At 28.6% G+C, this 23,536-nt stretch overlaps 2 protein-coding genes across 2 annotated transcripts; both read left to right on the top strand.

Annotated features, from left to right (window-relative positions):
- Positions 1-4,103: 4,103 nt before the first annotated feature.
- Positions 4,104-8,582, top strand: LOC107021515 (alanine aminotransferase 2-like). The gene is made up of 15 exons (XM_015222193.2): positions 4,104-4,333; positions 4,763-4,813; positions 4,957-5,007; positions 5,219-5,284; positions 5,368-5,429; positions 5,562-5,640; positions 5,733-5,837; positions 5,941-6,051; positions 6,296-6,433; positions 6,657-6,731; positions 6,927-7,047; positions 7,185-7,339; positions 7,430-7,504; positions 7,709-7,912; positions 8,061-8,582. The coding sequence occupies exons 1-15, from the start codon at positions 4,115-4,117 to the stop codon at positions 8,175-8,177; spliced, it is 1,629 nt and encodes a 542-aa protein (XP_015077679.1). The 5' UTR covers positions 4,104-4,114; the 3' UTR covers positions 8,178-8,582.
- Positions 8,583-10,170: 1,588 nt separating this feature from the next.
- On the top strand, positions 10,171-11,963 carry LOC107023010 (FCS-Like Zinc finger 15-like). Its single transcript, XM_015223572.2, has 2 exons — positions 10,171-10,512; positions 11,557-11,963. Exons 1-2 carry the CDS (start codon positions 10,241-10,243, stop codon positions 11,762-11,764), a joined length of 480 nt encoding a protein of 159 aa, XP_015079058.1. The 5' UTR covers positions 10,171-10,240; the 3' UTR covers positions 11,765-11,963.
- Positions 11,964-23,536: the final 11,573 nt, after the last annotated feature.

Below are 23,536 nucleotides of genomic sequence, written 5' to 3'. Positions count from 1 at the left end.
TTCCCGTGCCCATTTTTTTTTTGTTTTTCTTTTTTATCGCTATATACAAACACAAATTATACAATTGATTCATTTGTATATGTATACTGAAACAGATTATACAATTGCTACTTTTGTATATGTATAGCGAAATATACATATAAATAACCATAGTTTGCTATGGAACTCAATTATGTAAATTATAACTATAACATATAAATATAATTTTTATATTTGTTATTTGTGAAAGTTACTTTAAAAGATATCCTTTAGACCTTTTAAAATAATTTCATATTTGTAGCCCTTTTCAACTAATTCCAAAACATATATAAAAAGGGTATCATTATTGTATAGAGAATATATTGTACATGTATTAAAAAAAATTCTATATGTATAGAACCTGTATCATCCCTATAGTATGTATATAGAAAATGAATTATTATTGTATAATTGATGTATAATAAATGTATACTAATTAATTGATTAATTATAAGAGAGTAGTATTGAAAACACTTCTGAATTACTTGACGTGAATTTATTAGCTAAAGAATATTTTAAGCAAAATAAGTGTGAATGATATTTTTAGACCTTTTTCTATAGTTCAAGAATATTCTTAAGACTATCAATAGTTCTGGAACGAAACCTACGATTCTCGCCAAGTTCAGGGGCGTCAACCATTCTCTTTGCTTTTAATAAAGAGTATCACAATTCTTGAAGAGTTTAAAACCACTTAGTATAATGTGACAGATCGAGAGTGTATTTAAGTTTAAGTAGAAGATTTTTTAAGACTGTCAATATTTCGAGAACAAAATTAATAATTTACTTCAGATGAAAGTATATTTTTATTATTTTTGATTTCAAACAATCTATCAAAAACTTATCTAGCAATATATACCAATCACCCAATATTATCTTTTCATACATATTCATCAATTCATTTTGCCCACTTTATAAAAAAAACATGGATTATTTTTCGTACTAGCGACCAAATATTTGAGATTGACTCATCAAAAGGGATAAAAACAAAAATATTCAAAAGGAAATACAACTTAGAAGGATATTATAAATGCAACCAATCGACAACGTGTTGTTATGGAAATGCAAGTTTGTAAATATATAATATAATTATTAATATTGGGTCATAAATAATTTAAGGATTTCATCCTAGTGAAATGTGAGATCCTTCTTATTCACACTCAAATTCGTATATTATTCATGAATTTAGAATTCTACTATTATATCCAAAGTGTGAAACTTAAAAATCAAAGAATATAGCAAATCCTTTACTTGGTCCAGAAGGTGTCCATCGAGCATAACAAACCCAAACTCTAATATCATATTTAATTTAGGTTTTAAATCTAAATTCACGACATCCTGAAAAATTAGCTTATAAAAAGTAATATAAAATTCTTGTCTCTGTCTGATATAGAATTATTTTTTATTTAAGGTGTCAAATTAGCGGGGTTGAATTAAAATTCAAGATATTAGAATGAGTTAAAAATAGTAGTTGGGTTGGGTAAAGGTTTTCAGTTAATTTTGGGCTCAAATAAGTTTGAAATGGATTGAGTCTTGACCCGTCCAATTTGACCCTCTTAATTTCAATATAATATTATTTAAGATGTATAACCATATTTTGAATTTCAACTTGAATTTTTTTTTTAAAAAAAGAAGTTACAACTGTGTAGAAATTTTTTAAAAATTATATAAAATAGACAGTAATCCATACCTTCCATTTAGGAACATACATATATTACATCAATGCAAATAAAGAGTCTTTTAAAAAGAGTTAAAATTGAAAATTAAAATTGGGCTCAACTGAGAATTCTCTTAAAATGAGTTAAGACTTGAATTAGTTGAGATTAAACCCAATTCAATTTTTTTGAACCCAACCTTCAAAATTATGAACGGATTGGATGGATTACCTATAATTGAACTCATTTTGGCACCCCTAATTTTCATCAATACAAAGTAGTACCTCCTCCGTTTAAAAAAGATTAACCTAGATTAACTTGAAACGGAGTTTAAGAAAAAAACTTGTAATTCTAAATTAAAACTATGTCACAGAAACATCCGTTAATTTTATTACCCTAAATATATTACGTGAAAAATCGAAATTAAAATATTTAAAAAAAGGTCATTATTTTTTTTAAAGGTTGTTTTTAAACCAGAGGGAGTAGTTCTTTGTGGATTATGATATGTGGGTATATTTTAAAAAAAAATAAGAATAAGAAAGATCACTAATTTAAGGCTACTACTTTTATTATATGAAAAAGGGAAAAGAGTCTGATAATACCCTTCAACTTTATCATATATACCCCTACTTATAAATAAATGACTTACATATACCCCTGCCATTTCAAAATGGCTCATATATAATATGTGGAATGACAGGGATATATGTGAGCCATTTATTTATAAGTAGGGATATATATGACAAAATTGAAAGATATATCAGACCGTATGGAAAAAACCAACCTCACGAATTATGCGTGAAAAGGAACAAATAGAAAGAGAAACAAAACAAACTTGCTAAAATATGAAAAGTCAATTTTAGACTTTTCGCCGCAGAGCGAAAAGGACGAAAATGCTTTAATTATTTGCGGAGAATGGGGGTGAAGTCTACCGTCTATGTTCTAGAAACTAGCAAATGCATTCGTACTCCAAATTTAATTAATAAAAAAATGAAGTGCAAATTTACAAAGATAAACAAATTGATATAACTGACTTAATTTTTTTTGAAATGCTTTTGCGCATGGTTTACATTAAGTTTTTGATTACCTATCAGTTTTAATATGTTGTAAAGACTAAAAAGGATGTTGTGTATAGTTAAATGATGTAAATATATTTTAAGCATTTAATACAATATATATATATATATATATATATGTATAAGAATCGTAATTTAAGTAGTTAAAGAAAATGTACCGATAAATTTAAAGGTTGTCAATGCATTTAACTTCTAATAGAAAAATGAGTCAAATACAAAAATACTCGTTAACTATATGATAAATATAACAATTTTTTTTCTGTTTGATTTAGTCTAAATTCACTCTTATTTTACTTTGGTATAACTCCTATTTATCTATCAACCATGAAAAATAAAAAAAGTCATGGTAACCCTTAAGCGGGTTCTAGTAGTGTTCCAGATACAACTTTTTATTGCCAAACTCTTTTTTTTTTAATTTGATTTTTCATTTGATCAGTATTCATATCGGAGTGTTAATCAAATTTCACATATTATCTCTATTTTAGAGGCGGTGTTTTCAATGGTATTTTAAATATTCAAAATTCGAATATATATATATATATATGATGTGTCATAGTTCTTCGATCAGAATTTCCGATTATCTTTCTCATATTTTTGAAAAGTTTCCCTTAATTTTAGGATAAATATCCTAAAATTATCCAAAAATTAAGGGAAAATCCTAAGAATTATTTTATTTTTCATTGTTGATAGATAAATATGAAATATTCCAAAGTAATAAGAGTGTATTTTGGACTAATTCAAACGGAAAAAATTATTTTATTTCTCACTGTTAACAAATATTTATGAATTTGACTCATTTTTCTATTAGAAGTTAATTATGTTTAAGAATAAAAGAGTCTCACTGCTAATGAATAACCTATGATAGTACCAAAATCATTTACCAAACTTCTAAAAGAGAAGGAGGGAAAGAAATAAAAAGGTAGGAGGACAAAAATAGAAAAAAGAAAAAAAAATATTAGAGATAAAATATTGAAGAAATTTATAAACTTAACGCAAATTATTAATTTTATCTTTAAATTATTAATAAATTTGAAAATTCTCAATTAAGAGATTTTTTCAACTAAAATTGAGAATATTTCTATGCTTGACTATAATTTAGGAAGGGAATGTTTCAAAAGTTGCATAATTAAAGGAATAATTAAGCTTAGTTAATAAATAAATATCTTCAATAATTTAGAGATAAATCTAATAATTTAGATCAAATTATAGGGTTTATTAGGTTTATGCCCACTGAGTTTGAAAGTTTGAAAGGAACATGAACATTGGAATTGTCTTCTTCGATACGTGTGCTTGCGTTAGAGGCGGTTTGCTTATTTAATTTTTGACCATTCCTACCATTTTTTTTATTTCCCCTTTGTTCTTTAAAATATGCGTAGATTCATATCACACAAAACCATAAATCTCATCAGCAAAACCACAACTAGTACTATTTCGTCTTCTTCTTCTCCAAATTCTCCATCACTTTCTCCTAATTCTCCATTAAATTCGCTTCTTCGTTTCTTCTCCGCTCTTCCTGCTTATTCTCTTGATTCAATGGCTTCAGATTACTCAGCAACTCCCATCACTATTGATAATATTAATCCAAAGGTAACAACATATGTACTCATTTTTACGTTTCACGTTTCACGTTTTTTTTTTATATGTTGATCGGGATTTTGTATTGTAAAAATCAGTTCCAATTGAGAAATCTGTACTGATCGAGGATTTGACGCATATTTTATTTCTGCGCTATTATTATATTAAATTACTACTTGTTTTTAGTGTGAAATCGTAACGGCTTTGTTCCGATTCAATGTCTAAGGAGAAGTAGCGTATTTCTTCTTTGGATAATTGGTGATGTGAAAATCATTAGAGAGTTATGGATCTTATTAGAGAGTTTTAATGGTACATGACTTTTTGTTGTTGCGTATTTGATTTGTTGCTTTTTTACAAATGATGTGATTTTTGGTAGTTTACTTGTATATTATGATACTTGACTGATACAACTTTATTTCTGGTAAATTTTGTTGGTTTCAGGTTTTGAAATGTGAGTATGCTGTTCGTGGAGAGATTGTATCAATTGCTCAGGTAGTTCATGGTTTTTGTTTGTTGATTTTTGTAAACTGAATATTGAACCTGCGTTTTGGAGTTCTGTTGATTGAGCCACTATGTTATCTGGATCTGCTGAAGAATTTGTTGATTCTCCTTACACATTTTTATTTTTGATGCAGACATTGCAGCAAAGCCTCAAGGATAATCCAGGTTCTCATCCTTTTGATGAGGTACGAACTCTTGTACACCGGTTTTCGACTTCATGTTTTTTCGCTTTACAATGCCGTGTTTTATAAATACTTCATTATCATTTATGTAATTGATGCTGGTTTCTGGACTATATCTTCAATAGAACTATTCTTACCGAGCTTTACATAGGTACTGTCGAACATTTTAAGTTTTCTGGATTTATTGTGTACTCATTCATCGGATTACGTGCAGATCTTATATTGCAATATTGGAAATCCTCAAGCACTTGCTCAGCAGCCTATCACTTTCTTTAGAGAGGTGGGCATAAATTACTCTATTTTTTCTCCCCAAAAATTAATTGACTCAGCTAGTGATTTCTAAGGAGGATTTATCTATATTAGGTCCTTGCGTTATGTGATCATCCATCCATTTTGGACAAAAGTGAAACACAAGGTCTATTCAGGTATGAAGTTTGTCTAAGGGGTTTTTGGTTATGCTTTAGAAAGAGGAGATCTTTTCAATATACAATATGAAACTGGTTGTAGACTTTGAGACATTGCAATGGCTGTCTTTCATTCTTTTTTTGCTTTTGTAGCGCGGATGCCATAGAACGAGCTTTCCAGATCCTTGAACAAATTCCTGGGAGAGCAACTGGTGCATACAGCCACAGTCAGGTGACCGTCTTCTCATGAGATTGTTCCATATTTGTGGAGTGTTATGTAGGTTCGATAAATATAAAACTTTTTCTTGTGTTCTCTAAATATAGGGTATCAAAGGATTACGTGATACAATCGCTTCTGGTATGGGAGCTCGTGATGGTTTCCCTGCTGATCCAAATGATCTTTTCTTGACTGATGGTGCAAGCCCAGCGGTAGGTTAAATGTATATCCTTGTTATTTTCACAACTTTGTGGGAAATAGTTTATAGCAAATCTGACGTAGTTGGTATTGTTGCTTCTTTACCTTTTTATTCAGGTTCACATGATGATGCAGCTGCTCATCAGGTCAGAGAATGATGGAATTCTCTGTCCCATTCCCCAGTATCCTCTTTACTCTGCTTCAATCGCCCTCCATGGTGGAACTCTTGTAAGTTCTGTTGCTTTAAATAAAATTGATTTATGATAGTTGCATAGTTGGCTGAAATTATTGAAAAATGTCTATAGAAATATTACAGAAGGCCTAGTTTGACTGCTCTTGGGAGAGTTCTTTCGAAAATACAACTAGTGCATGCATTGATATGATCAACTTATGCTCGAAAGACCCTTTATTGATTCTTGAAAGATAGTTCATTGGGAAGTTCTTAATATTTGCATTTCATTTTGTTTTGTAGGTTCCTTATTATCTTGATGAACAAACAGGCTGGGGGCTTGAGATCTCAGAGCTTGAGCATCAGTTGAAAACTGCAAAATCCAAGGGTATCGATGTTAGGGCTTTGGTTGTGATCAATCCGGGCAACCCAACTGGGCAGGTAGGCGTTTAATAGATTTTGGAAGGCTCATCTATGATTTTTCTTTAGAATTAGGAACATAATATACATCTCTGACTAGAGACTGCCGCAACGGAATATGATTCCTTCTCCCCCTTCCCCAAAAATTCGATAAGAGAGGATAAAAGATGAAAAAGAAAAAACAGAAAAAAATCCCTACTAACCTTTTCATATTGCATGAATATTTTCCTATGCATAACTATAGGTTCTTGGTGAGGCCAACCAACGGGAAATTGTAGAATTCTGCAAGAAGGAAGGACTTGTTCTTCTGGCTGATGAAGTAAGTTAATTATCCTCTAAAGTGCTACTATGCTTGATGTGACAAATTCTTTTGCTTCCTCTGGAGCTTGATTAGCAGTGACTCTAAACTTGTTTTAAAATGTTCCGCTATCAGATTTTGCATTTCTGAGTAATCTAGGGTTGTATTAAACTTCAACAGTGTAGTTCTTTTTTGTAACTCGTTGAACTCAAACAGGTTTATCAAGAAAATGTTTATGTGCCTGACAAGAAATTCCACTCATTTAAGAAAGTTTCCCGCTCTATGGGATATGGGGAAACGGATATAACCTTAGTGTCTTTTCAGTCTGTGTCAAAAGGTACACGTTTCACTATATCTTGCCTCACTTATTTCTTTGGGTGGTGGGTCAGGGTGGTTTAAGGGGATAGGAATTTATATTCTTCCAGATGCAAATACTTTTTGTTCTAATCTTTTTATATATATTGGTGCCTTAAGGGTTCTATGGTGAGTGTGGAAAGCGAGGAGGTTACATGGAGATCACTGGTTTTAGCCCTGAAGTGAGGGAACAGATATACAAATTGGCGTCTGTCAATCTGTGTTCCAATATCTCTGGTCAGATACTTGCAAGCCTCATCATGAGTCCCCCGAAGGTTAGTATTGCTATTTCCCAATAGTATGTTCCCGCTTTGCATATTCTGCAAAGAGGAAAAGATTAATGCTGAAAGCATGGGTTTATTCAGGTAGGAGATGAATCATACGAGTCTTTTTCTGCCGAGAAAGAAGCAATACTCTCGTCCTTGGCAAGACGTGCAAAGGTTAGTGAGAACTTACAAATAGGACAAACTTGACCTGATTATCAACCTGACAGTAAAAACTGCTAATATAGCAAAGCAAAGATGATGTCTGTCATATGCCCAACAGAGTTCTTTTAGCTTCAGTTTATGAGCTTCTATCTGTTAACTTGTTAAATGATCTAATTCTCGTGTTTATTGCACATCTCTTTTAACAAATACAATCAGACACTAGAAGATGCACTGAATAGTTTGGAAGGAGTGACATGCAATAGGGCAGAAGGGGCTATGTATCTATTTCCGTGTATCAACTTACCCGACAAAGCAATAAAAGCAGCAGAAGCAGCTAAAACTGCACCAGACGCTTTTTATGCTAAACACCTTCTTAATGCCACTGGAATCGTTGTTGTTCCAGGCTCTGGATTCCGCCAGGTATTCTCACATTTATAACTTCGCCATCTGGTCAATGTCAGTATTAAATTTACCCGATTCTTTCCCTTGAATGGTATATCGTTGGATAAAAAGTAGGCATTTTTAATCATCTCTTACATATTTAGTATTGGTTCTTCCTTGTGTATAGGTTCCTGGAACCTGGCATTTTAGGTGCACAATATTACCACAAGAAGAGAAGATACCAGCTATCGTGTCTCGTCTTACAGAATTCCATAAAAAGTTCATGGATGAATTCCGCGGCTAAGGAATCAGAGAACGGCTAAGGAATCAGAGAGTACCTGCTACCTGAACCTAATAACAGAGAATTTTGAATAAGCAGTGCCTGTTGACTCCTGCCTGCGTATGTTTTGTCTGCCTACTTCTATAGTAGAACTGTTATGGGGTTTTACTGAATCTAGCTCAATTTTATAATTATAGTGAAATGAGTTCAAGTCGAAATCCCAACGGAAAGTTAAATAAATTTAAGAGGTAGATTATAATTGCTCAAAAAAAGACTAAAGTAATATAGTCCGAAAGGAGTATAAAATAACAATAATATTGAGACTTCCACTTTGAATATTGATGAATTCTAATTGCATGTAATCTATGCGTTTGGCCTTGTAAATTTTTCTTCAGATTTTCTACTAGTGAGTAGAAATTTGTTTCGTAACTCCACAGCATCGATGGTATCGAAGTGAGTTTCTGGTATCTAATTTCCAGTTTTAGGATCTCTCATCCTTCTCTACACCCTTCTATTTCAACATTGAAATCGAAGGAGACGATTCGACTAATTTTTTGTTATTTGAAACAACAGTCCACACTTTAAAATCCTCTACTGTGTTATCTCAGAACATTGCTGAAGGTGGTAACCCTAGACATATTATTTATTTACGAAGAGTATATTGACAAGTGATATATAAATTTGAAAGTTTAATTCAACAATATGTCTTTTAATTGATGGTTAAAAGAATATCGAACTATATAATATATATATATATATAGGCAAAGCTAGTTGAATTAGTAACGTAATAGGATTTGGATTATGAGAAGAGACTAGTAAAGTTATTAACCTAATGGAACTGGGATTATGAGACACGTCACTTAAACATATCATCAAACTGGAATTATGTTTATGAATTACTTACCTGATTTTCTATTCATATATACTTATCAATAATTTAGCTAATCTTTATGAAATTAAATTAAGTGAAAGAGCCAACTCAGATTATATAGTTATATAAGTTGTTTTTTAAATAAATAAATATGTGAAGGAATATTGACACATAATTATTGACCTTACTTCTGGCATTCTATTAGATGGTCATTTTAGCTCCAAAAAAAAATTTCAATTATGAATTCAAAACTAAAATTGACATTTATCCCTGATTAATTTTCAGAATATTTAAGTGGAACACGAGTAACTTATTAAATTACATTCTGTACTTGTTATTTTTATAATGAACATAAAGAAAAATAAAAACACAATTTAAATGGGAGCATATATTAATTTGATGTAACATTTGGTTTGTCTATTAGATTTTTTTATCAGATCCTCTCCTATAATATGCACATACATTTAATGTGCTTCCAATTGAATGGTCCTTATTTTCCTCTCGATTTAATCATATAAGGGCTATGGTCCCCCATATTGTACGTTAATAAATGTAAAATTTGTTTTGGAGTTAAAATGTGGAAATTGTGCTAAAGATATAAAGATAGGTGGTTGAAAATAAAAATTATGAGTGTCAATAATAAGCTCAAATTTATGTAACCAATTCAATTCGTTCAGAATTTTAAGAGTTGGACTCAAGATATATTGAATTAGGTTCAATCTCAATTCATTCAAACTTTAATATATTTTACGAGAATCCTCAATTGAGCCTTATTTAATCTGTAATTTCAACTCGTTTTAAGACTTTTTATTTGCTTTTATGTAATGTATTGAAGATATATAAATTACTATCTATTTTATATCTTTTAGGATTTATCTATTCATTTGTAACTTTTTTTTTTAAATATAAAAGTTTAATAATAATACATTAAAATTATTGAGATTAAATAGGGTCAAATTGGGTGGATCATGATCCAACCGAATTTTTACCTAATTTGAGCTCAAAATCAACTTGGACGAATGAAGAAGCAACTTAAATTCTATTTTAACTCGTTTTAATATCTCTAATTTCAATCCGGACGCTTATTTGACACCACCAATGAAAATGTGTACTATATAGTGAGTAATTTTCCCAATTAATTTGTTGTACTATCACTTCATTTGCCCTTATACATTCTTCTCTCCCTTAATTGATTTTCAACAACCAAATACATCAAATGGGCTTTACAAAATTGAAAGAAGAGTGTACTAAAGCTCACCATGAAGTTAAAAGCAAGCAAAGAGATGTAGTTTCATCATTTTCTCATCAGAATTATTTAAAAGATCCCAATTTTCTAAAATCTAGAAAAATTAAATCCATAATATTTCTTATGAATCATATTAGAGATCATTATTCTTGCAATGCTCTTTACTACTCTAATTGTTTTCTCAAATGTTGTTTCTTCTGTTATAAGCCTCTTGACCTTCGCAAGGAAGTTTACATGTACAGGTATATAATTTTGCGTTTCAGTTCATGAGATACTTTGATTTTTAGTTGTTCAAAAAAGCCCAAAATAGCTCAAAAATGTATCATCAAACTTTGAGAAAAAGTTCATTTATGTTATCCGTTAAAAATTTATTTTATCTATATCATTTCCGTTTGAGAAAAAACTCATCTGTGTCATTATTTGTTAACTGAAATGACATAAATAAGTTAAACTTTAAACGGATGACATGAATCTTTTCTCAAACTTCTATAGCATATTTGAGCCTTTTCCTTTTAAAAGAATAATTTAATTAACGACGTGGTCTGGTCAAACCATAATTGACCAGTTGAAAAAATTATTTTGCAAAACCAACACTTTTTAACATAATGGCATGGGTGAACCTTTTTCAAACAGAGATAATATAAATGAGTCAAACGTTAAAAAAATGACGTAGATGAGCCAAACTTTAAACAGATGACATAAATAATACTTTTCTCATAATTCGTTGGTATATTGGAACCTTCTCCCTTTGAAAAATAACGTCTTCTCTCCCTCCCACAATATATGTGTGTTATTGCAAAGATTTGGCCACAATGTAGGTGCAATTTTAGCCATTTTTTCTATTAAAAATATTTAGAAATGATTTAATTATAAGTTTATTTTATTCCTAATGAGAGAATTTATTTTAGACTACATATTTTGAAAATCATTTCTTAATTTTTAGGCATTGTGCACAATTACATATATAATCCTATAGAGTGAAAGATAGTTAGCTCTACTTAATGTCAGATAAATCAGGATGCATTTTTTCCCCTAGTTAATTACCTTCTGTTTGATCATAAATTTTGAAATTAAATATTAAAAACATCGAGTTTTAAAAATTGATATTGGAACTTGAAATACATTTTAGTGGGAAAAAAAGTTTGATATTTTATTAGTGGAAGTGTTAGTCTTTAGTTTCTGAAAGCTTCAAAATTTGTAAAGATTAAAATTATAAAATCTGATTCAAAATTTATGATCAAACATTAGCTTAATTTCGCATAATTTTGATAGAATTTATAATGCAGGGGTGAGCTGGGGTTCTGCAGTGTGGACTGTCGAAATAGACAGATATACCTAGATGAATTGAAAAAAATTGAGACTTTTACTAAAAAAATATTGGCATCTTTGATCCGCCGGCGTCGACAGGTTGGCCGGAGTTCTCTAATTACCGCTCCATCGGAGGATTACCGGCGATGTGACGCTAAGAATCAAGTTACATTCATCTTTTCATAGTCCATAAAAATTTGTGTTGAACTAATTTTATAGCTAAACAGAAAAAATTATCGCTATTTTATTTTATGGACTAAGAATGAAATTTTGGTGGGTACTACCAATTTAGAGATCAACAAATTAGTTAGACTTATAAGTTTTTGGTAGAGATGAATTTAGAATTTTAATTTTTTTTAATTATATGTTTATTAAGTAAACTTGTCTTTTGTATATACCATTTATTATTTTTTATAAAATAATTTATAAATACAATATACTTTTTCATGAAGAATTTATTTATTTTTAATAAATTAATGAACTTTACACATTAATTCATTAAGCTCATTTTTTAAAAAGAAAGTCATGAGTCCAAACTTATTTATTAAAAAAAAAAACTATGAGATTTACCTATTTTTTACTCTTATCAACACCTATTCGCTTGATTAAACTTTATATAGCTTAAGATATTTCCTCCACAATCCCAAAAATAAAAATTATAGTCACCACAATAAAAGATTATTAATAAATTATAGTTAGAAAAAAAATGTAAAATCTTTTTCTTAAAAAAAAATATCGTTAAATTTCTATAAAAAAAATAAATCAAATCAACCCAACCACAACAAACCCAATGAACATTGAAGTATATTTGATTTTAATAATAAAAAAATAATTATATAATCTTAATTTTAATCAAAAACTAATCCAAATCCAACTAGAATACCTAAATAAAAAACCATCACACCTTAATTCTATTAAGCCAGCCAAAATAGACAAAGAAAAAGAAAGGTAAAAAAAAAAACACAAAATTTTCTCTATATATATACATCAAACAAACTAAATATAGCTTTTTCCTTTTTCCACACCAACAACAACAACATAGAGATGGCTCCCTCTATCGATCTTAACAAGAAAGGGCATCGATCATTTGTGTAGTACGTATGATAAAGGTGAACCCTCATGCGTTTTTTGTACTATATGCAACGAATCAAAATCAGTGAACAACGATGCCTCATGTGGCATGTATATTGTGAAGATTGTATACTTAATTATGTTCGCGAAAGGATCAAAGAAACCCTAACACAAGTAAAATGTCCAGTATCGCAAAGACCAAATTTTAATCGATGAATATTTCGTGCCACCTGAATTTATGGATCAATGGATGGATAAGGTTCGCGAAGCGAAGCTTTGTATTCATGTGAAATTATTGAGTGTCCTTATATGGATTGCGAGGGTTATTTGATAGATGATAAGAAGGGATTTTCAATTAGAACTTGTCTAAAATGTTTGTACAAATTTTTATTGTAATTAAGTGTAGACATTATAATTGGCATATGGGAATGGATAGTAAGACTAATTAAAGAAGGTTGTAGGCAATTTTTATTTTTTTTTATTTTATGATTTGAGGCATACCAATTTTTATTTCTAATAATTTGTGATAGAAGAATGCATAATTTTAGTTTGATCGTAGGTTTAAATGTCGGCAAGTATAAAATATTGTATAGTATATATACCATGGTAGGCCATATAAAAAAATTGTATAGTATATATGATGGTAGGCCATATAAAAAAAAGTTTATCTATTAATGGATATTAGAGATAACAAGAAACATTATTAGTACAATTTTTTCATATATTTTTAAAATATTTTTAAAGTGTTAATTATTGTGATATATATTATTTTTTATATAATTTATAAATTGTAGATTGAATATTGGAAGTTTTATGCCTTTGGCTCGTAAATTGGACTATTGTCAATTTTAGGATCTTTCATCATGTGCAAAAATATTTTCTTGTCATTATTACGTAAATTGGACTATTATCAATTTTAGGTTTTTTTCATCATGTGCAGAAGTATTTTCTTTCTTGTCATTATTATTATGTATTTTACACGAACTCATGTGTAAAAATATTTTCTTTTCTTGCTGTCATAATTTTATTTTTCATATGAACTCTAATTGTATTAGACATAAAATAAATATCAGTCTCAAACACAAAATAATATTCGAAATCATAAACTAGTCCAATTTCAACCTTCTAACACTAATGATAATCAGTTCCAAAATAAGTTACTTTAAATAACATTTGGTCAAAAAAAACTTATTAAGAACATACTACAACAAAAATAATTTTTAACGGCAATAAATAGATACATTAATAAAGAGTAGTAAAGCCTTTATCGGCATTAGTTAAGTGTCATTAGGTCCAATGTCGTTAAAACCTTTAGTGACACATACAAAAAGTGTTAATTGCCGCTAAAAATACATAATTAGCAGTAACTGCTAATTAATTACCGCTAAAGCTTATTTAACGTAGTGATATTATCAATTTCAACCTCTAAGCACTGATCACTTGGGATTCAATAGAATCGATAAGTTAAAGCTAACTTCTAAACTACATAAATTCCCTTGAGGTTCTAATTTGTAAGATTTTTTATTGTTCCAAATATTACTTTTTTATCATATTTAGTACTTAGGATGCATCAGTCTGAAATCGTGAGATACATGTATCTGTTGAATTTTAAGATTGAAATACATATTTTATTTGTTTAAATTAATTGATTGTAATTGATTTCCTTAATTAGGGAGTCATTAAAGATTTTGAAAATACATGGACATTTAATTCTAAAAATTTGAATTAATAAAATATCTTAATAAAACCATTGATATTATAAATAAAAGACAAAACATGTAATTGTTTGAAAGTACAAGTAAAATTAGGATATATGATAGTGATGTACGGGGGTGGACCTAGAGTATGCCGAAGGATTCATTCGAACCTCCTCGATAAAAAATTACGTTGCATATTTAAGATATTTTAAAGAACTTTTATGTTTATATATTGATTTTGAACCTCCTGAATATAAGTCGGCTAAGTGGTTTAGAGGTTCAAACCACTATTTTCTTTTTTCCGAACCCCCTTAATAAAAATTATGAATTCGCCACTGGTATGTAGGACTAATAAAATAGTTTTTTTTTTTTTAAATTCATACATACTATTCATGTGTATTGTATAATATTTTTATGAGTTGTAATATTTTTTAGTTTACACAAAAAAAAATAATCTTGTAGTAATAACAGAGTTATTTCATAATATATGTTATTAGAGTTATTTCAAGCTAACAAATGGAAAAAGGGTCTGAGAAATACTTTAACTTTGAGCGAAATTATTGTTACGATATCAAATTTCATAAAAGACCTTTTATTCCTGCACTTTTTATAAGTGTATTTCAAAAGTATATATATGCTCACGTGAACACATTACTTTTCAAAATGATGCAATATTTATGATGTCCATGTAGACATATATATACCTTTAAAATACACTATTAAATAGTAATGAGTAAAAGATCCTCCATAAAGTAAAGTACCATAACAACAATTTTGGTCAAGATTCGAATATATTTCAGACCTTTTTCTTTAATAAATTTGTTAGAAGGTGTTAGGACTGACTTAAAAGTTGGTCAAACCTACTTTAAGTCAATTTTTGACTTCTTTGGCAAATATTAAAAATAATTTTAAATAAGTCAAATATGACTTAAAAGAAATTAGAAGGGTTTGACAAAGTAAAAAATGACTTAAATAAGTTTAAAATGACTTAAAATGAGTCAAAAATAAAAGGTAGGTCTCCCTTACTTTTTATTTTTATTTTACTGAAAGGTCATTTGACTTTTTATTTTTTACTTAAAAAGTCATTTGACTATTTATTTTTTACTTAAAACTGCTTTTTTTAAGTCAAATTCAAACAAACTCGTAGTCATGAGCATGTAATACATTACCTTAGATTTTGTTGCATAAAATTTTTTAATTATTACATGAAGATTTTAGTTGTTTAATAAACGTCTAAAATACTTTTACTATTGCAAAAATAATAATTCTCTTTTTTCTTTTTATAAAGATTTTGTACTCTATTTGCCTAACAAATTTCAATATTCTTTTTAAGTAAAAAAAAAATTGATAAAATCCTACTTATTAAAAGAAAAACTAATAAATCAATATTACAAATTTTTAGGGCTCCAAAACTTTTTGAGGCATAAAATAAAAGTTTTATTAATCTCCACTATCCCATTGGTCTCATCATATGTATAATAGTATTTAGAATTTGAAGCGAATGAGATTGCATATAACAATCTTAGTTAATTTAAGCAATAAAAAAGAGTGAACAATATCCCTAATATATAAAAAATGACTCACAAATAACGTCCTTTAACTTTTATCTTTTAGATATAAAAATTTTCAATCTGATCTATTATGATTTTTTACATTTTTTATTTAGAATTAAATAAAATCCACTCATTCAAATAAGTCAAAAAGATATTTAAAACTCTTTTCTATTAAAAAAAAAAAGAAAAATAGCATTAAATTTCTTTGAAACTCGAAAATAGCAAAAACCAAATTAACAACAAAAACAAAATCTATGAATATTAATTATATTTAATTTTAATAATTAAAAAATAATCATTATTAATTTGAATCAAAAATCAATCCAAATCTAACCAAATACCACAAACCTTAATCAACAAGGATTTCTAAACTAATTAATAAACCAGTCAAACCTTATTAATTATTATTATAAGGAAGTCAAAAATAGTCAAGTACAAGGAAAAGAAACTTTAATATTTTCTCTATATAAAAACATCAAATTATAGCTTAACAAAACAAATTGCTTTTTGCTTCTTACTTTTAAAATTTTAGGTTTTCTCTTCAAAAATTGCTTTTTGCTTTTTACTTTTAAAATTTTAGGTTTTCTATGGCTTCTTCTAGTCGCAACCGCCGCCATTGGGATGGCTCTAATGACAATGGTGATGATTACGATAGCCCTATGCAATTACTGGATAGTGATGATGATGATGACAGCGATATACAGTTACAACAAATCCTTTTCTACTCTGCAATGTCAAAGCCAAAATCAAACCCTAACGACGTAAAGAAAAAAGGTATAGACTATTCCTGCAGCTTTGTTGAAACTGACGGTGTCAGCCTTCGTAACAGCGAGTACGAAAAAGGTGGACCCTCATATGTGATTTGTACTATGTGCAACGAACCAACGCCACCAAACGACGATGACGCCAAGCACGGCCCTATTTGTGGACACATTTATTGCAAAGAATGCTTTTTTGATTATACAAAGAAAAATATCAAAGAAACCCTAACGTATGTTAAGTGTCCAGTATCCGACTGCAAAGAGTATTTGCTGATCAATGAAAATTTCATCCCACCTGAATTTAGAAATCAATGGCGCGATACGGTTCGTGAAGCTGAGGCTTTGTATTCTTGTAGGATTATTAAGTGTCCATTTTTGGGTTGTTTAGGTTATTTGATTGATGATAAGAAGGGTTTTTTAATTAGAACATGTCCAAAGTGTTGGACATTGTTTTGTGTAATGTGTAGAGATAATTGGCATAAGGGAATGGATTGTAGGACTAATTATCAATGGAAGAGGAAGATTAGGTCATTGGTTGATGCAAAAAAAGATGATGATGACAAAGGAGCTGGAGATGAATATTCTAACTTGCTTTCATTGTTGAAGCACTTCAAGAATTCTTAGGGAATTTCTGTTTTAAATTTATTGGCATAGGTTCTAGTTTGGTTCTAGTTTTTTCTTGTTTTATTATATGATCCAAGAGATACATTATTAATATACATTTGATGTTTTCTGAAATCCTGCGTATTTTTAGTGTTAATGTCATTGTTATTAGGAATTTTTACATATGTATATTGCCTTGGTTATTTTTGTCCTCAAACATGTTGTTATTGTTCTCAAACATAGGAGGCTAAGGCAACTTAACTTGGCTTGTTTAATTTGTCTCTACATTATAAAATTCTAGTTCCGCCATTACGAAAAGTATAGGGGTACAAAATTGAACAAAAAATCGAGCAAAAAAAAACTTGACTAATGATTTGATTTGACTAGATTTGGTTTTAATATTTTTTGTCAACGATTATTATTGAAATCTTCTTCTATCATGATAACTTGTTCTCAATGAGTCGAGTCCTTAGAAGATGGGCCTAATGTTCTATTAAAGGTTCAATTTTTTTGGGCAAATTACATAATTTTAAGGTAAAATTATAATTTATTCCTCAAAAATTTATAATTACGAAAATCCCTTAAGCTGATACAATCAAATAAGTGATGATGCATTAAAAAGAGGGGTCGGTTACATTAATGGCCAAAAAATCAAAGCGCTGATACATTAAAAAGAGGGTCGGATACATGCACTGATACATTAAAGAGGATCAGATAAATTAATGGTCAAAAATCAAAAGAGGGACAGATACATTAATGGTCAAAAAATCAAAAGAGGGTCAGATACATTAATGGTCAAAAAATCAAAAGATGGTCAGATACATTAATGATCAAAAAATCAAAGCGCTGATACATTAGAAAGAGAGTCACATACACTAATAACATTTTTTACTAAAAAAAAAGGAGAGATTTTGGAGATTTGTAAAACTTACAGGGGATCATGATCCTATAAGTAAACTAAAAGGTATTACCCTTGATCTCTACAAAATGTCCAATAATATTGTTGGTATAGCCCATGATAAGTGGGCCATCGACTTGGGCTCATCACTACACAATAAAACCAAAGGGCCCTATTGTTCAGACCCTTTCCCATTTAGAGACCTGCATTCCATTAGAGTGGTAAAATTAATTTATTAAAAAAAAAAAAAAAGGAGATTATCATAAATAATTATAGTTTAATTTGGATCATGTTTATCATTAGTATCTATGATTTATTTAATTACGATTTACGGCAACAATTGTGATATTTTAAAGCGAGAGAATAGAGATACTAGACACACATGTAAGCTGATAAAGAATGTCTCGCTTGTACTGACTTGTTCTGTATCATTTGTATTCATCTACGATACAGAAATACTTGTTGTATTCAATATATATAAGTCGATAAAATTATATTACTTGTATTCATTCGACATACATAAATATAGGATGCATTTGGATATGTATATGCATGTCGATACAAATATCGTATGTTGATATCTTCAAGAAAATTAATGATATAATAGATAAAACTAATCTGATAATATCTCTATCGATATACATAAGTTAAACTCATTACAAATCACTACGTAGCCTGCGTACTAATTTGGTTTGTGGGACCTTAATTATGTAAATCACAAATTTGACTACTATTTTCGGAGATATAACATACATATAGAACTAACTTTCCAGCATAATACCAAGACGTTTTTGCTGGCTGCTATATTTATGTGTTCCAGGTTATATTCGGAATCAGATAGAGTCAAGAAGTTAATCAGAATTCATTTTCACAAAAAATCATATTATTTATTTACATGGTTAAAATAATTATTATATATGTATATATATATATATTAGATATTGAATTTTCTTTGACTTCTTCATTTGTTTACTTTTACATATATTTTGTATCTCTCTAATAAAACTCTTAATTCGATCACTGATTATATGATAATGCAACTATTATTTTAGATTGATTTGAGTTCGTTATGTGATCCACCAATTGAGGGTCAAATAACAAGTTATTATTTCTTTATGTTCTTACAAATGTATAGTTTTAGTAAATAAGGTACGTAAGAGCTAGCATAAGGAAATACTATATAGTATATAATAATATGAAAGGTGACAATATACTATTAGGAGAAATTTGACAGACATTATAACCCATACAAAATGGACCATACTGCCCAACTCAAAGTCACTTTTTTTAAAAAATAAAATAAAAAAATAAAAAAAAAATATATATATATATATATATAAAAATAAACTTGGGAAAAAAAACATAAATACGCATCTTATTATTTATAATATCTAAAATTTCTTACCATTGAAAAAAAATTACAAATTTCCTCTCGGATATATTCTTGTCTCATTTCGGACACATTCTTCCCCTCTCAGATACATCCTTATTCCCGCTTGAATATACCCTTTTACTTTTGAATACATCTCTAATATTAATTGATATATCATTCACGATCTACGAGTTACGTATCCCAACTAATTAATTTGAGTTTATCCTAGGATCTTTATCTTCCAAACCAACGAGATTGATATCTACTTAACATTTATTAGGTTACATTTGTGGTCCAATTGCCTTTTACTCTTTTTGTTAGAGACTTGAATGAATTATGTTATTATATATTTATGATCTAAATCTAACACTTTTAACGAAAATGAGAAAGATCTAATTAAAGAAAGTTGTTATAATTTTTTTCTTTTTTTATTATTGAAAATGGAAAGAGTGGAGTGTGTCATCCCCACGAGTAGCTTTCTCCTTCCTCTTTTGTAGTAGTGGATAAGCTTTTTGACAATTATTAAATTAAAAATGGCACTCACTAGTTATGTCATAAATAAACTATGGAGAAGCCTTCTTAATAATTACATAGCCATTGGTGTTTTTTAAATCGAAACTAACCACTTTGTATTATTTATCAAGGAATTACATAATTTAATATTCTTGACATCATGTACAAGCTATCGAGCTTTGGAAAAATCTCACTCATAAAATCTCACAAGTAAAAAATATATTTGAGATCGTTTAAATATTTTCATCAATCATTTCTATTTTTCATGACATAGTGAATCGCTTCTTTACATTGATAATATTTTTTGCATAAGAGAAAATCTTCATATTATCTTGCTATTACTAATATCACATTCTTGATCAATGGACCGATTGAGTGAGTTAAGAATAATAATATTTTTAAATTTTGAATTGAAGTAAAAATAAAAATACTAAATAAATTATTTACTTGTTAAATTTTGATGCGCAAAAGTCTCTTATATTTTATTAATAAAATTATTTTATATCTCCTAATTAATTAATATACGCATATTCTTCCCACAAACCCACAATTATTTCTATTTTTAAGAAACATTATCATGCAACTTGTTTTTTGGCACTTTGTTATGACATAATTATCATTTAATTGGAAGACATGATGGGAATTTTGGACCTATCACCTTCATACGCGGCCAAATGCCCCTTGCTTGCTGTTGCTGATGACTCCTCTCAAAGAACAAACTTAGACTCGGAAATGAAGGCGAAATCAGAATTAAAAGTTTAAACGTTTTAAAATTTGTTAATAACTGTCAGTCAATTTTATTTAGGGATATACAAATTAATATTCATATATATATATATATATTTAATTAATATTTTTTAGAACAAATATAAGATCTACGGAAAAGCTACTACGCTTGTTCAAATCATGAACCCCACCCAACCCCGCCTTTGCTTCTAAATACTCTCTTTCTAATTCTATTTTTTAATTCGGAGTCTGATATTTGTATTAGGCATCAATTAAATTTTAAATTCGTACATTGCAGAATATAAATTTGAGAGCAACGTAACGTTCTTAGTAAGTTTACTTTAATTTTCAGAAATTTAAATTTTAGATTTTTGATTAAGAACGAAGAAATCTCAATCATCTCGCTCAACACAATTCATGTTGTTACACTACATAAAAATGATCTTTAGCGATAAAAGCTTCAACACTCTCCATGAGTATTTATATGCTACTGAAAGTTATTTTTATTATAGTGTCTATGACTTATAAAACAATCACATATATAGTTACGTGTAATAAAATGACAAGTGCTAGTCAAAACTCAAAACAGCTACATCTAACCTAAAATATCTTCAAAGAATTAAAAAAGATAACAACCATGTGGGATGATTAATATAAGTCATTAGATGCGTTGAACAATTAGAACTCTAATTAAGTGGTTGGATTACATTTCTTATCTTCACCGAATATGACTTCTGTGACCTTTTTTTAAAATTATATATATCATTATTGCCCTTCAGCATACTGAAAGATGCAGTATATGTGTAATTAAAATATTAATTGTAATTATAATTTGAACACATTGATAGAGGGTGGGGCATATTGTCTATTTTGCATCTATCATCTATAAAATTATGTGATATGGGTTTGATATTCCCCTCAATTTTGTTATTTGGAGCTGATTTATCCTCGTTATGAAAGTGATTTATATATGTCCTTACCGTTATGCAAACGGCTCACATATACTCCTGCCGTTACAAAATAAGTTCACATATACTCTTCATTTAACGGAAGTCAAAAAATTAGTTTTAAATTTATATTTTTTACTTTTAATTTTTTTTAAAAAAAAATTATTTAGGGGTATATATGATTCTTTTATCAAAGTTCAAGGTATAATTTAATTTTTTTCATACATAAATTATTTTTTGACATCTTTTATTATAATTATTTGAGTTTCTTATTCTTATTTTTTTCTTTCATTCCTTAGTTTAAAGAAAAAAAATTTAAACTATCTTTTGTCTATATTGTAATTTGATTTTTGTATTCGAAGAAAAAATTTTGGTCATCTACAACAAGTTTTACAAAAATATTAGTAAAACATAAATAAATTTGATTATCAAAATAATAATTCTAAATTAGTCATTGAAATAAAAAAAGTCAAAAAAAATATTTTTGACGAGGATTAAATTTTCTCATATGGGATTATATTTTTTAGAAAAGTATAATAAAAAATTAGATTTTTTTTTCATTTCCGTTAGAGAAAAAGGGTATATGTGAGCCAATTGTTTATAAGTAGGAGTATAAATGAGCCACTTTCATAACAAGAGGTATATCAGCTGTAAATGACAAAGTTGAGGGATATATCAGACCTTTTTCCCTAAAATTATTATTAGTCAATTTCTTTGACTAATTTAGCTTATAACCAGTCAAAATAGCATATAAATTGCTCCTACTACAAGATTGGTAAATGCTAAAGTTTTTATGACTTAAAAGTTCTAGATCAAAATCAGAAACGATGTTGTATCATATGGATATATTGCTTAGCGATAAAATTGTATTGAGACGTGATAGATATCAATTGTATCAATACATAAGCCGTTAATTATGTACTTATTTATTGTACGTCAACTTTATTCTGTATACATTGTACCTAGCTAACTAACCAATAAAAATAGTTTGTTTTTCTTACATCATGCTCCAATATCTCTCATTATAATTAATATATTGTTGTGCATTATACGATATGATGGCAGAAAGTGAAACTCATCTCGATAGGATCTTTAAAAATTAAACATATATATATATCAAAATTAAATGCTGCTATATATATAATATATATACAACTTGTTATATTCAAACTTTGGTCTTTTATATTAATTAAAATAATTTGTGATAATTTTGGAATACGTTTTAGCCCATACCATATTCACAGAGAAGATACATTTTGGTTTGGATGAATAGACATAAACTTTAACTAGAGAGCAATCAGTATATGCCTTGTCTATCTACATGTCGGATCCTTTGAATCAGTGGAGGTGGACTCAGAAGGAGTATCTAAATATAAAGATGTAAAATCGCGTAAATATCAATGTGTAATGTATATACATGTTAAAATGTTCTTACTTAACTACAAAAATGTAAGTTTCTGATGCAGGAGTAACAATCGATACCCTCAAGTATATATGGCTCCACCACTGAAGATTCTTTTTTATACATATAAAGAGTAATTCACTTTTATATGAAAAGCAGATTTAAATTAATTAGGACAATAAATATGGATATTGCCGTATTATATAAAGAGAATTCTAAGTTTTATAAATGTAATAATGTCCATTTTTTATTGCCAATTAAAGGACAACCCCACCCCTACTCTACCCCTCTTCGATACAACTCGCAAAACCGAAAAAGGAAGATAATAGAATAATTGAGATTCTTCTATCGTTAACTAGTTAGCTAGCGATTTCATGTTCAATCATTTCAATGAAGATATATATATATATATATA

This window comes from Solanum pennellii, chromosome 6 (genome assembly GCF_001406875.1).
Source record: "Solanum pennellii chromosome 6, SPENNV200".
Taxonomy (NCBI): domain Eukaryota; kingdom Viridiplantae; phylum Streptophyta; class Magnoliopsida; order Solanales; family Solanaceae; genus Solanum; species Solanum pennellii.
The sequence above is the reverse complement of the archived record's forward strand: the minus strand, read 5'-3'. Positions and strand labels throughout refer to the sequence as shown.